Source organism: Ochotona curzoniae, unplaced genomic scaffold (genome assembly GCF_017591425.1).
Source record: "Ochotona curzoniae isolate NIBS_2020 unplaced genomic scaffold, NIBS_Ocur_1.0 contig_883, whole genome shotgun sequence".
Lineage (NCBI taxonomy): Eukaryota > Metazoa > Chordata > Mammalia > Lagomorpha > Ochotonidae > Ochotona > Ochotona curzoniae.
This window is the reverse complement of record NW_024466599.1, coordinates 18,051,831-18,065,418: the sequence shown is the minus strand read 5'-3', so window position 1 is coordinate 18,065,418 and position 13,588 is coordinate 18,051,831. Positions and strand designations below refer to the sequence as shown.

The window sequence follows — 13,588 nt, the reverse complement described above, 5'->3', positions numbered from 1 at the left end:
ATTGGCCCCGCCCAGTGGTCAGGCCCTGCCTCCCTCCCAGGGGCAATCAGAATCAACCCATTGCCTGCAGCCTACCTATTTGACCATCGGGACTTTAGGAAATCTTCAGGGGAAACAGCCCATGGTAAACAGCCAGGGTGTAGACAGGCACTGTCCAGGGCTGCCACTATTGCCCACCAATGATGGCAGCCTGGTTCCTTTCCCCTCTCCAGTATTTCGTCTTCGACTTCCATGTCTCTCCCGATGTCATGTTTGACAAGATCATCAGGATCTCGGTGAGTGTGAGCACAACCCCAGCTGGCGTGGCCACCCAGTGAAGCAGCACCCTTGTGCAAACTTGCAGTCCCCCTGGCTAAGCCCATGATGAAAAGGCAGTCTCTGTCATGGACAGGCCTGCTGGACAATGGGGCACCCAGGCTGGATTTGGGCCTCTTAAGCAGGATGCCTCTGTGGAGTGCACAGCTGGCTGTGCATAGCATCAGTCAAAGGAAAAAGAAAAACAGGTGTGAGCATCAGGAACAGTGATGAACCCAACAAACACACCCCCCCCACACACACACACCCTGCAAATGCCCTCCTGTGTCACCACAAAGCTCAGGCCCCCAGAAAGACTGGAATGGGGCCACCCCCACCAGACCTGACTGGGGATTCTGCTGGAAGGTGATTCACTCCAAGAACCTGCTACGCAGCGGCACCCTGGTGGGCTCCTTCAAAATGGACGTGGGGACTGTGTACTCCCAGCCTGGTGAGTAGCTGTGCACAGGCCGGGCAGCCCCGGTGTCCTGGGCTTAGGGCATGAGGCTTGCCTTTTCCCTGTGCTCAGCCTGACAGGGACCACTGCCACAGCCTGGACGGTGTATTCATAGCCATGCAGCCTGCACAAACAGTATGGCAAGCACCCCTCCCAGATCCTGATTTCCTGCCATGTGCAGCTTGGGGGGTGGTCACAGTGGCCGGTGAATCCCCCAGGGTGAGGTGCTGGGTGTAGTGCCCACTTCTCACCACCCCAGAACACCAGTTCCATCACAAGTGGGCCGTCCTGTCGGACCCCGATGACATCTCTGCTGGGCTGAAGGGCTATGTGAAGTGTGACGTCGCCGTGGTGGGCAAGGGGGACAACATCAAGACACCCCACAAGGCCAACGAGACGGATGAGGAGGACATTGAGGGGTGAGGACCCAACTCAGCCCACGCTCCCCTGGAGACCTGACCCCAAAGCAAGCTCCCAGGGGTGGACTTGGCCACAAATGCATGGCCACATACTACTCTGGCCCTGGCTCTCACCCACACAGCCCATTCTTCCGGCAGGGACTATGCAGGGTCGGGCCAGGGTTGGTGCAAGGTGGTTAAGGAATGATGGTCATTTAGACCCCTGATTGTGGGAAATTTGGCCGGAAGAGGGGGTGCTGGCAGACCAGAGCCCAGGGCCTGCAGGTCCCATCAGGATATATCCCAGAGAGCAAAGAGATTTCATCCTATGTGCCATTTCCAGACAGACTTTGGAAATAATCTGGAACCTTCTCTAGACTCAGTGGGAAAGGTGCCGGTATCTAGTGAGTCTCGCGCTCTGTGGGCGAGGGAAGGGAGGGCAGCTGCCTGTGAGGTTTTTATCTGGGAGGCAAAAGCCCCACACACAATGGGAAGAGGTTGATGATGACAAACACCTCATATAAACCTTTCAGAGCTTGATAGTGCTTGCGGGATGGGATGGGGATTATCATTACAGTGCAACAGAGACAAGCAAAGCTCAGGAAGAAGGGGAAGTTTGCCCAGGCAGGATCCCCTGAGGAAGCAGGTGTCTTTCCTGGTGCCTAGCCCCTCTCAGCTATTGCTCACAAGACCGTCAGGGCCCAGGGGCATGGCAGTGCTAGGGGTGGGGGATGGGACAGGGAGCCTGGACCTGGTTCCTGTGTCAACAGGAACTTGCTGCTGCCTGAGGGCGTGCCCGCAGAACGGCAGTGGGCCCGGTTCTACGTGAAAATATACCGCGCAGAGGGGCTGCCCCGCATGAACACAAGCCTCATGGCCAACGTCAAGAAGGCATTCATTGGTGAAAACAAGGACCTCGTTGACCCCTACGTGCAGGTCTTCTTCGCTGGTCAGAAGGTACTGGGTAACAGGCATCCGAGGGACAGGTGATGGACAGGGGTCTGGGAGCAGACATGAGGCACAAGCACAGGCTTCCACTGGGTGGAGCTGGGAGGGGAAGACTGGGTTGAGCCTCCTGTCCCTGTGAACTCAGTTTAAGGAATCCTCTGCCTCAAGGCATTCTCAGACCAAGGACTGGCCTGGAGGGGAGGGGCGGGTAGAGTCTGGGTGGCTAAGGGTTGGGAGGAAGTGCAGGAGGCAACTCCATGAACACACATACACACACCACACACATATCCTGGCCCTCACTCCCTCCCACCAGGGCAAGACGTCAGTGCAGAAGAGCAGCTATGAGCCACTGTGGAACGAGCAAGTGGTCTTCACAGATCTGTTCCCCCCACTCTGCAAACGCATAAAGGTGCAGATCCGAGACTCAGACAAGGTCAACGATGTGGCCATCGGCACCCACTTCATTGACCTGCGCAAGATTTCCAATGATGGAGACAAAGGTGAGCCCCTGAGAACTAATGCCATCCCGGCCTCCCAAAGGCTCTGTCTCACCACTGCCACCATGCCACCCTCAGCGCCACCCCTAGCCTCCCAAGGGCTCTGTTAGCAGCCCCCTCCTCAGGGCAAAGGGGGGGTTGTAGCTCAGGCCCACTGGGAGCTGCCAGAGCCTGGCTGCCCATTTGGCAGGTGCCCTCTGTGCCACCTGGCCATCTCAACAGTGGAAATACTCCCCCTTAGATAATATCAGAACCTCAGCATGAAGTCCAGACTGTTCCGTGCGCCTGTACATGGATGCCGTATAGATATATCTACTTCAGATCGTTCATGGAAGTGCATCTTAGAAAAACAAAAACAGCCAGCCATGGATGCCACTTTTCTACATAAGTAGACTTATCGTTCAATTGCATTTCCCATAAACTTGCTGAAATACCCAAATAATGACCATTTCTACAGCAGCCCCTCCACATGGTAGCAGTGGGGACCAAGCGCCTCAGGGATAGTGGGTGAGACAGCAACCTCCGCTGTCCTCAGGGCTGGCTGTGCCCATCGTAGGCAGAAGACACAAAATGCCACAGGCTGTCTGATTGCATGTATATGGAGCATCCAGGACAGTTGGCAGACTCCTGCCTTCCAGGAAGCAGGGGAAGCCAGCCACTCACTCAAGGGCACAGTGTTTCTTTGCATGGGAGCCAAGAGTGGAAATGTTCTGGAATTAGATGACAGTTGCACAACCTAGTAGATATATTGAAAACTACTAATGTGTATTTTTAAATGGGGAAGATTTTATGCTCAGATACATGTTTTTAAATGTGATAAATATTTCTTAAAAAGGTAGAATGAAACAACACCTAGGGCAGAAGGGTAGAAGTATGCCCACACTACACACAAGCCCCAGTAAATCCTAAGCATGGGGGTGTGAATGCTGACCAGGAACTGGGGGGGTTCTCTCTGAAGAAGCCCACCCCCAGGCAGAGAAAGGAGGGGTACATATTGCAAGCAGGGGGAACATACAATGGGACATGTGTCCCCCAAGATGTCCTCCAAGACCCCAGGCCATGCTCAGGAGTCCGAGGAGGGCTGGCCTCCATCCTGCAAGTGGGGTGTCAGCAGGAAGTAGGGGGTCTGCTTTTACCTCCCACCATGCCCTACTCAGGCTTGGCAGAACCCAAGTGCTGTGTACACACCCAAGGGGGTACCCTCCCAGGACACACAGCAGAAAGCCAGCCCTCAGCCCTGTGAGCAGGGGTGGAAGCCAGCAGCTACCACCCCCTGCAAGGATGCCCTCGCCCCAGGGGAGCCCCAAGCTTGATATGGGCCCCTCCACCCTGTCCTGGTCACTACAGGTTTCCTGCCCACACTGGGCCCGGCCTGGGTGAACATGTATGGCTCCACTCGCAACTACACACTGCTGGATGAACACCAGGACCTGAACGAGGGCCTGGGCGAGGGTGTGTCCTTCCGTGCCCGCCTCATGCTGGGCCTGGCCGTGGAGATCCTGGACACCTCCAACCCTGAGCTCACCAGCTCCACGGAGGTGCAGGTGGAGCAGGCCACGCCTATCTCCGAGGTGAGTCCCCCAACCCTCCAGATGGCAGCCTCCAGGCTTTTCCTGTTACTGTCCTGTCTCCCCAAGAAAGCCGGACTCTGGGACCTGGCCAACCTCCCTGCAGAGGCAGTGATCCCCTGCTCCACCCCTCAGTGGGACCTGGGTACCTGTCCACCACCTGCCTGTGTCCTGGCCACAGGTCCACCATAGCCACCAGTTGCACCCACCCCTCTGTTCAGCCACAGCTGCCTCTGTGGGTACAGAGTCCGAGCCCCCACCCTGGGTCCAGTGACAGCCTGTGTAGCTCACAGGCTGCTGTCAGCATCCCCCACCCCACAGAGGGCTGTGAGACCTGCAGTTCCCCTGAAGTTTAAGGACGGTTTGAAGTTTAAGGACGGTTTGCCTCCCCTACAGAGCTGCACAGGGAAAATGGAAGAATTCTTTCTATTTGGAGCCTTCCTAGAAGCCTCAATGATTGATCGGAAAAATGGAGACAAACCAATCACCTTTGAGGTGACCATAGGTGAGTGGGAAGGTCTTCTCACAGCCTGTTCTCACACCACCTTTGTGGGTACATGGTGGGCAGGGGCACACCACATTCTATGGAGAAAGAAGAGTAAGAGGGAAGGAGGGCAGGCCCTTGGGGCTGGAGAAAGGACCGTGGGAACATCCTGGGTGGGCCTGACTGCCCTGACTCCTGGCTTCCCCGCACCTTGCCCCAAGGCAGCCCCTGGATTGCAGGGCAGGTGGAGCCCCCACGGCGAGGCCCTTCCACCCTAGAATACCTATTCCGCTTCCAGGCAACTACGGGAATGAAGTCGATGGCCTGTCACGGCCCCAGCGGCCCCGGCCCCGGAAAGAGACTGGGGACGAGGAGGAAGTGGACTTGATCCAGAACTCGAGCGACGACGAGGCGGACAACGGCGGGGACCTGGCTTCTGTCTCCTCCACTCCACCCATGCGGCCCCAGATCACAGACAGGTAGGACTGGCCTCCTGCCCTCCTGCGACCTGGCCCTCCCACCTCCCCAGGCCTCAAGCTCTCACTCCTCTTCTTAGAAACTATTTCCACCTGCCCTACCTGGAATGCAAGCCGTGCATCTACATCAAGAGCTGGTGGCCAGACCAGCGTCGCCGCCTGTACAACACCAATATCATGGACCACATAGCTGACAAGCTGGTCAGGGCCGGCTGGGGGCAGGAGAGGAGTGGGGGTGGCAGGGGACGCAGGTGTGGCCTGTAGGGCACAGACCTGTGTGCCCAGGGCTGGCCATGGGAACTGTGGCGGCTGCAGAAATGACTTCAGGAGCACCTCTGCTCCGGCCTGGGCTTGGGGGAGGAGCCCGAGGTCCCATGGGCCCTCCAGTCCCGAGGGTCAGTGCATGCCCACCCTGGCCACAGGAAGAAGGACTGAATGATGTGCAGGAGATGATCAAGACGGAAAAGCCCTTCCCGGAGCGGCGGTTGCGGGGCGTGCTGGAGGAGCTGAGCTGCGGCTGCCAGTGAGCGGGTGTCAGAGTGGGGCCCAGCCGGCCAGTGCTGGGCGGGGGCGGGGGAGGGTCACAGGCTGAGCCCCCAACTTTACCCCCTCACCCCCCACCCCTCCAGCCGCTTCCTGTCCCTCGCTGACAAGGACCAGGGGCATGCGTCCCGCACCAAGCTCGACCGGGAGCGTCTCAAGTCGTGCATGCGGGAGCTGGTAAGGGTCTATAGGGGGACGGAAGGGTGCTGGGGGCAGGCTCTAGCCTGGAAAGGGAACACCAGCCCCTCGGAGGGCACAGCTCTCTCCCTCTTCCCCACCTTGCCATCCCCTCAGGAGAGCATGGGCCAGCAGGCAAGGACTCTGAGGGCACAGGTGAAGCGACACACGGTGCGGGACAAGCTGCGGCTATGCCAGAACTTTCTGCAGAAGCTACGCTTCCTGGCAGATGAGGTGTGGGGGCTTTCAGGGGGATCTAGGCTGTGTGGTAAGGGGTGCTGGGGACCCCCCATAAAAAAGGTCCCCTGCTGTGACGAGCTTGAAGATCGAGCTACACTGACACCCTTCCCACAGAGGCCTCCCAGCTTGTCCTCATGTATGCTGGCTTTGGGGTGGAAAAGTAGTGTAGTCGGTCCCAGCGAACCCCCTAACCGGCGCCCCCCAACATCCTGGCCGTAGCCCCAGCACAGCATCCCTGACGTGTTCGTCTGGATGATGAGTAACAACAAGCGCATCGCCTATGCCAGGGTGCCCTCCCAGGACCTGCTCTTCTCGCTGGTACAGGAGGAGATGGGCAAGGACTGCGCCAAGGTCAAGACGCTCTTCCTTAAGGTGCCAGCGCACAGGATCCCCGGGGGCTTGCGGGGCCCACCTGGGCATGGCAGGCCTGGGTGCCACTCTCAGTAGCAGATGCTCAGGGACAGGCTACCAAGGGAGGAGCCACTCTGACCCAGGCCCTCTGCAGCCCCTGCCATACCCAGGCCCTCCCCATCCCTAGCCCCCCACTTCCTGAGCCCTGGCAGCTGTCAGGCTCCCGGTAATTCTGTGTCCACCCCCAGCTGCCGGGGAAGAGGGGCTTCGGCTCAGCAGGCTGGACGGTGCAAGCCAAAGTGGAGCTTTACCTGTGGCTAGGCCTCAGCAAGCAGCGCAAGGACTTCCTGTGCGGCCTGCCCTGCGGCTTTGAGGAGGTCAGGGCAGCCCAGGGCCTGGGCCTGCACTCCTTCCCGCCTATCAGCCTGGTCTACACCAGTGAGTGAGGGATGCACTCCCCTCCTAGGCCTGTCATCCTGCGGGGGGAGCGGGGGCATTCAAGGGCTTCCACCCGCACCGCTGCCCAGCCTCAAGTCCGCTCCTTGCTCACACACACAGAGAAACAGGCCTTCCAGCTCCGAGCCCACATGTACCAGGCCCGCAGCCTCTTTGCTGCAGACAGCAGTGGACTCTCAGACCCCTTCGCCCGTGTCTTCTTCATCAACCAGAGTCAGTGCACGGAGGTGAGCACCTGGGGGTGTCGGACAGGCCTGGACGGTCAGCCAGCTTCTGAGAGGGCCTTAGTCACACTGGTATGGGCTCAGGCTGTGATGGCGGGGCCGTACTAGCTGGACTGGGCACCTGTTGGCAGGGGCTGGAGCAGACCTCACCTCGGCCTTGACCCTGAGATCCCTAGAGTTGTCTGAGAAGCTGACGCTCCTAGTCAGAGTTCCTATCCACCCACCCCGACCCCTGGAAGCTGTGGCATCCTTGCAAGGCTCTAGCCCCTCTCTCTCGGCACCCTGCACGACAGGTGCTAAACGAGACCCTGTGCCCGACCTGGGACCAGATGCTGGTGTTCGACAACCTGGAGCTGTATGGCGAGGCCCACGAGCTGCGGGACGACCCCCCCATCATTGTCATCGAAATCTACGACCAGGACACCATGGTAGGAGTGGGCCCTCTCCGTGCCACGCCATGCCATGCCCACCCCTCACTCCCTGTGCTCCACTTCTGCTGGGCAGTACCAGCTGCCCTACCCATGCTTCCCTGCTGCGTGCTTGCTGAGAAGTGGGAGTCTGGGCAGCCCACCAGCCCCTCTAGAGGCTTCCTGCCAGCTTGCTGCATCCTGACCCCGACACCAAGGCCCTCAAGGGATCTCAGGAGCCAGGCCAGGCCGTCGTTACCTCCTGGAGCTGGGCAGCACGTCTTGATGTTCCCAGCCCCCATCCACAATGCCTCCCCACTACCCATTAGCCTCCCCCCCACAGCTCTCCATTAGTGGTTCTGGAGTGGGGAGTCGAGGGTGACCCCTAAGAGTTGGGGAGCTCTGCCCAAGAGGTAGGAGGACTTCTCATCAGATCTCAAATCCTTTGTCTTCTGCTCACTGACTCCTGGCCTTGAACATGTCTTGAATGGCTTGGTCTTCCCATCCATGGAATGGGGTGGTCGCACTTGCCCCGTGCAATAACTCACGAGGCAACGGTGAGGCCCGAGGGAGGCGGCAGGTGCAAACTCACGCAGCAAGCACCAGACACCAGCGGGTGCTTACCATGTTAGGGCAAAGCCGACTTCATGGGCCGTACCTTCGCCAAGCCCCTGGTGAAGATGGCAGACGAGGCATACTGCCCACCCCGCTTCCCGCCCCAGCTGGAGTACTACCAGATCTACCGCGGCAATGCCACAGCTGGAGACCTACTGGCTGCCTTCGAGCTCCTGCAGGTGGGATGCCATGCCCAGAAGCCTCTCCTAGCGTTTCTCAGGCAGGGGGTTGTGGTCCCTTGGCCTGCTCCGTCTCCCCTGAGCTCAGACATGCAGATCATGGGAGAGAGTAATCACTGAGTGACCTGTGACTCCACTCCGCAGATTGGGCCAGCAGGGAAGGCCGACCTGCCCCCCATCAATGGCCCGGTGGACGCTGACCGAGGGCCTATCATGCCCGTACCTGTGGGCATCCGCCCCGTGCTGAGCAAGTACCGGGTGGAGGTGGGTGAGGGCCCCCTCCCTGTCCCCTCTCCTACCCCACATGGCCTCGCTGCAACTTCCAACCGCACATCCTCATTTCCGTTCACCTCCTCTGCATCCTGCACTGTTGGTACAAGACCCGGGGTCCAGGAGAGGAAGTAACTTGTGCAAAGTCACTGCCAGGAGCCAACAGTAGACCTAGGGCCTGCTCCCTAACCCACCCCACCCTGCCCCATCTGTGCTGAGTCACACTGCCATGCCAGGCTGTCCTTGGCCTCCTAGAGTGTCTCCGTGTTCATTCTCTGCACAGCTCAGGGACAGTTCCCCCAGCCCTGCCCCACCTCTGAGATCTGTTCTCTGTCCCATGGCCCTGAGCCACCTTGCTCTCCTCCTCCCCTACTCCACCTCTCCCAGGTGCTGTTCTGGGGCCTGCGGGACCTGAAGCGGGTGAACCTGGCACAAGTGGACCGGCCACGGGTGGACATCGAGTGTGCAGGGAAGGGGGTGCAATCGTCCCTGATCCACAACTACAAGAAGAACCCCAACTTTAGCACCCTAGTCAAGTGGTTTGAGGTGGTGCGTGCCAGCTGCCTTGGGGGGGGGCTGAGTGCAGCAGATAGACATGGGTACAGGGGAAGAGCTGGCTGTGACTTCTGTGGGTATCCCGGCCCTCTGCACTGAGGCCCAGACCCCCCATGGTTCCCCACTCCCCAGGATCTCCCCGAGAATGAGCTTCTGCACCCACCCCTGAACATCCGCGTGGTGGACTGCAGGGCCTTTGGCCGCTACACCCTGGTGGGCTCACATGCCGTCAGCTCCCTACGACGCTTCATCTACCGGCCTCCAGACCGCTCAGCCGCCAGCTGGAACACCACAGGTATGGCCAGGGTCACGGGCATGGCCACATGAAGCCCAGGCTGCCCTCACCCTCCCACGTAGGGCTCCAGTGCAGGGCCAGGGTTGGCTTGAGGGGTTGGCAGGGCTCAGGAAGATGAGCCCTGTTCTGTGCACAGAAGAAGGCTGCCCAGGACAGCCCCACTGTTTGGAAGTGTGAGGGCCAAGCCACGGACATATGGGCAGAGCTGGGCCCTGGCAGGGCCCTCCCATCCTCCTCTAGGCTATTCAGCCCCAGCACACCTCTTCCTCCCTCTGGCTCTTTCCCGTCCCAGACCCATCTTTCTCCCTCCAGAATATTCCAGTCAGTCCTGGGCCCCTGCTCCTCCCTCTCTCTGTCCACTTGTCTGTCTGTATCTCTGTCCAGCCTGGCTTTTCTGGAGGTGGGGGACTACTGTGCAATGGGGGACCCCTCCTTCCTGTCACTCCTCAGGGGAGATTGTGGTGAGCATGGAGCCAGAGGTACCTGTGAAGAAACTGGAGACCATGGTGAAACTGGACGCGGTAAGCCTGGGATCTGCACCCTGGCTGGGCCGAGGCAGCGGCAGCAGACAGACATGTGGTGTGAGCCGGGCCCTGGGCCCCCAGAGAGAAAGGCGTGCTAGTCACACACCTCCATGCTGATGCTGTCCCAGATCACACACACACACACACATCACTTGTATACAGGTGGCATGCATGTATGTGTGGCCATGTGTATGCATGAGGGACAGTCTGAAGGAGTGGCCTGCAGTAGTTGCACTGGAGTCAAGGGGTTCCCTGTGAATCCTGCAGAGGGGACAAGATGGTGTGGGTGGGAACACTGCTCTCCGCCTCCCACCCTCACCACTGCAGGCAGCTGCTGAGGTCTAAGCTTGCTTGGAAATGACCCCTTGACCATGAATCTCTGACCCCAGGGAGGTCCCAACCAACGGGCAGAGCAGGTGCTGGCCTCCCAAATCCCTGTTCCCCAGCCTCAGGTCACCATCAGCACAGGCTGGGTGGCACCGGCCCCCTCCTGGCAGGGCATTTTGGCTAGCATTCTTTCCCACTGTGTAATTGTGCATGTGTCAGCTTGGTCGTGATGGGCGTAGCCTGCGTGCCCGAGCAGGCCTCCCCTGCTCAGCCACAGCCACGCAGGCCAACCCTGCAGTGTCTTTTGTAGAAGCTTTCCAGTGATGTCACATGCAGCCAGGGCTGAGGCCAATCCCAGAAGCTGTGAGGGACAGCAGCAGCATAGCCTGGCACACAGCCTGGGCAGTGGGCCCATTACTCGAGACCCCACCCTCCTGTCCTGCACTCCCTGGGCTGGGTACAGCTGCCTCCTGACACCCATCTCGATGTTTCTCATTGGTAGACCTCTGATGCTGTTGTCAAGGTGGACGTGGTGAGTATGGGCACCACAGAGGGGCTCTGGGGTGAAGGGCCCTAAGCTGGCATCAGTGTCAGGCCAGAGAACCCAGACAGGGGTGCTGCAAGGCCCCTTGCTTTCCCCCCAAGCCTCCTGGTGGCCAAGGCTTTCCCTGAGCACAGGGTCAAGATGCAGGGAGGGGGGTCCTCAAAATTCTGAAGGATCACAATGAAGGTGTCCAGGGTTATACAGGGTCAGGATGGAGGAGGGGTCCCTGGGAATGTCATGGCTGTAGGCTGGGCCATGGAGTGGGGAAACCAGCGGGACTTTGCACCTGCCCCTCCCTCCCCAACACACATACACACACACACACACACACACAGGCCGAGGAGGAGAAGGACAAGAAGAAGAAGAAAAAAAAGGGCAACTCAGAAGAGCCAGAGGAGGAGGAGACGGACGAGAGCGTGCTGGACTGGTGGTCCAAGTACTTTGCCTCCATCGACACCATGAGGGAGGTGAGAAGGCCCTGGGCACAGGCTGGGAACCAGGAGAGGGAAGGCAACCCCAGCCCGGCCCCCAATCTAGCCCCCAGCCCTGGCCGCTCCCATCCCTGGCGGCCCCACAGCCCTCCACTTCCACTGGTATGAGCCCTTCATGGCCTTGGCCCCCCTCCTGGAGGGTCCAGCCCAGCACTCTGCTTTGCCCGGCCAGTGGCCCCATCTGCCTTCCCTGTGGGCTCTCCCTGTATCCTCTCCATTCATTTACAAGCATCACTGGTGCCTACATGGCGAGGCAGACACCATGCTAGGTCCTGTGGAACCTAAGTGATACGGCACCAAACCCAACCATTGGAGCCCCTGGACTTACTGGGCACAAGACACAGAAGCAGCTGACAGGTCTCGGGGAGGCAGGGAAGGCTGCGTGGAGGAGATTGAGAAAAAAGGAGCAGGGTGTGACTGCTGCTCGGCAGTGCTCACTGACCTTCCTCATATTGTTTCGTTACATCTTGGTCACCAATACTGGCTGCGTGCCTGTGGATTCTGCCCAATGAACCATATGGAAGCTTCCAGGGGAATGCATGTCCTTCCTCTTACTCTTTCTCTCTCCTCCATGCTGCTGCTTTCTCAGACACTCCCTCCCTGGCCAAGTGACCAGAGAGTCATGTGCCTGCAGTTGGGTTTCTTTGTTGTAGCCTGAACTGACCCTCCTGTCACCAAGGCACTCTCTAGAACCCATCCATGTTAGCCCAGAGCAAGCTGAGCAATCCCCACAGCCGGGCGGGACAGGAGACACAAGATCCTTTCTCTTCCAGCATCTCAGAAGGCAGGAGTCAGCCCGGCTGGTAGCTCAGTGGTGTCAGGGTCTCACAACCTGTTTATGTCCTAAGGAGGAGAGAAGGCTTGCCTCCCTGGGGCCATGCCCAGGCCTCTTCCACCTGCATTGGCCAGAATTTGTCCTGGCTGCAAAGGAGGCAGGGAAATATCATCTTTGTAAGCCAGCAATGTGCTCCACAATGTCCTAAGAATAGGAGAGCAAGTCATTAGGGACCACTGGCAGCGTCTTTTCCCTCCATCAACAGATGCCAGACCCTAGCGCCAACAGGCTGCTTGTTCTTGTTCTGCTCCTGTAATTTCAACACACTGCCACCAGGTGGCGGTGGCGACTTGGTTGAAACCTAGTTTGGGCTAGACTTTCCTATGATACACACATATGTGTCCCATGACGTGCACATAAAGTAAAGCTAAAGTAAAGCTCATTTTCTCTCGGGATTAGACTTTTGCACATTAAAACAATCATTACTGCCATTTGGAGGCACAGTGCATGTAGATGCTGCACGACTTAGAGAGTCAAAGGCTGCTACACCCGTGGTCATTGTGTACCTCATCAAGTGTACAAACCTGTGTTAGTCCCACACAGGCAAGTTTGAGATGCAGCAACAGGAGTCTCTGTTCCCAGCACACTTCATTCCAGTCTGGGTCAGAGACTGCAGTGGGGCATCAGCCGACCCCTCCCAGGCAGCCCACCTTCCTCTCATCCCTGTATCCCTGCAGCAACTGCGACAACAAGAGGCCTCAGGAATTGACATCGAGGAGAAGGAGGAAGCGGACAATGTAGAGGGTGAGCCCTGGGGCCTGGCTCTCTGCTGACCTGCCCCACCCCTGAGGGCCACAGTAGCCAGGGACAGACATCATTGAGAGGCCCCGGGCACCAGGGAACAGGCCATGGCCCCACCTATGCTAACCAAGCTGCAGCACAGCCATAGGTGAACCTTCAGAGCCACAGAATAGCCAAGCTGGACGGGACCTTGGTGTCCAGCCCTTGCAGCCCTTTCCAGGCCCCTGCTATGGAATCACGTTTGCAGGTGCTCTGGAAGGAAGCGAGGGTTCTGTGGTCAGATCAGTTCAGGAAATGTTACTCCAGGTTCCTGTGCCACAGGACTTCTCAGAGTCTTGGGTGTGCACCTGCTGGCATAATTCTCTAAAGGAAAGATGTGGCATAAAATATTTCCCTGGGGTGGGTGTTTGGCACTGCAGTCCCATTGAGCTGCATTAGACACCTGCCTCAGAGTACCTGGTTCAAGTTCTGGCTACTGCACTTTGGGTCCTACTTTCTGCACTGTGCGCCCCGGGAGGCAGCCAATGATGACTCAGTTGTGTGGGGCCCAGCCATCCAACAGGAGAGTTCTGGACTTGTGGCTTTGGCCTGGAGCATCTGGGGAGTGAGTCAGCAGGTGGCAGATCTCTTTTTTCTCTCTGCTTGTCTCCCTATCTCTACCCTTCACAATGAAAACAAATAAATGGGAGGAA

The 13,588-nt window shown here is 58.5% G+C and overlaps 1 protein-coding gene across 3 annotated transcripts in view; it reads left to right on the top strand.

Moving 5' to 3' along the window:
- Nucleotides 1-13,588, top strand: part of OTOF (otoferlin) — a 75,751-nt gene that overhangs the window by 55,191 nt on the left and 6,972 nt on the right. For 2 of the 3 annotated variants that reach the window (XM_040993951.1, XM_040993950.1), the window contains 24 exons: nt 213-275; nt 661-745; nt 1,011-1,170; nt 1,920-2,106; nt 2,411-2,597; nt 3,942-4,165; nt 4,559-4,667; nt 4,945-5,125; nt 5,203-5,323; nt 5,545-5,645; nt 5,752-5,842; nt 5,960-6,076; nt 6,302-6,454; nt 6,682-6,871; nt 6,992-7,116; nt 7,407-7,541; nt 8,153-8,314; nt 8,459-8,578; nt 8,972-9,133; nt 9,272-9,434; nt 9,885-9,955; nt 10,788-10,817; nt 11,165-11,296; nt 12,833-12,899. In XM_040993951.1, coding sequence (XP_040849885.1) covers nt 213-275; nt 661-745; nt 1,011-1,170; nt 1,920-2,106; nt 2,411-2,597; nt 3,942-4,165; nt 4,559-4,667; nt 4,945-5,125; nt 5,203-5,323; nt 5,545-5,645; nt 5,752-5,842; nt 5,960-6,076; nt 6,302-6,454; nt 6,682-6,871; nt 6,992-7,116; nt 7,407-7,541; nt 8,153-8,314; nt 8,459-8,578; nt 8,972-9,133; nt 9,272-9,434; nt 9,885-9,955; nt 10,788-10,817; nt 11,165-11,296; nt 12,833-12,899 — 3,136 coding nt within the window. Of the gene's footprint in view, nt 1-212; nt 276-660; nt 746-1,010; nt 1,171-1,919; nt 2,107-2,410; nt 2,598-3,941; nt 4,166-4,558; nt 4,668-4,944; nt 5,126-5,202; nt 5,324-5,544; nt 5,646-5,751; nt 5,843-5,959; nt 6,077-6,301; nt 6,455-6,681; nt 6,872-6,991; nt 7,117-7,406; nt 7,542-8,152; nt 8,315-8,458; nt 8,579-8,971; nt 9,134-9,271; nt 9,435-9,818; nt 9,956-10,787; nt 10,818-11,164; nt 11,297-12,832; nt 12,900-13,588 lie in introns of all 3 variants that reach the window. The other variant, XM_040993949.1, reaches the window with a different exon arrangement.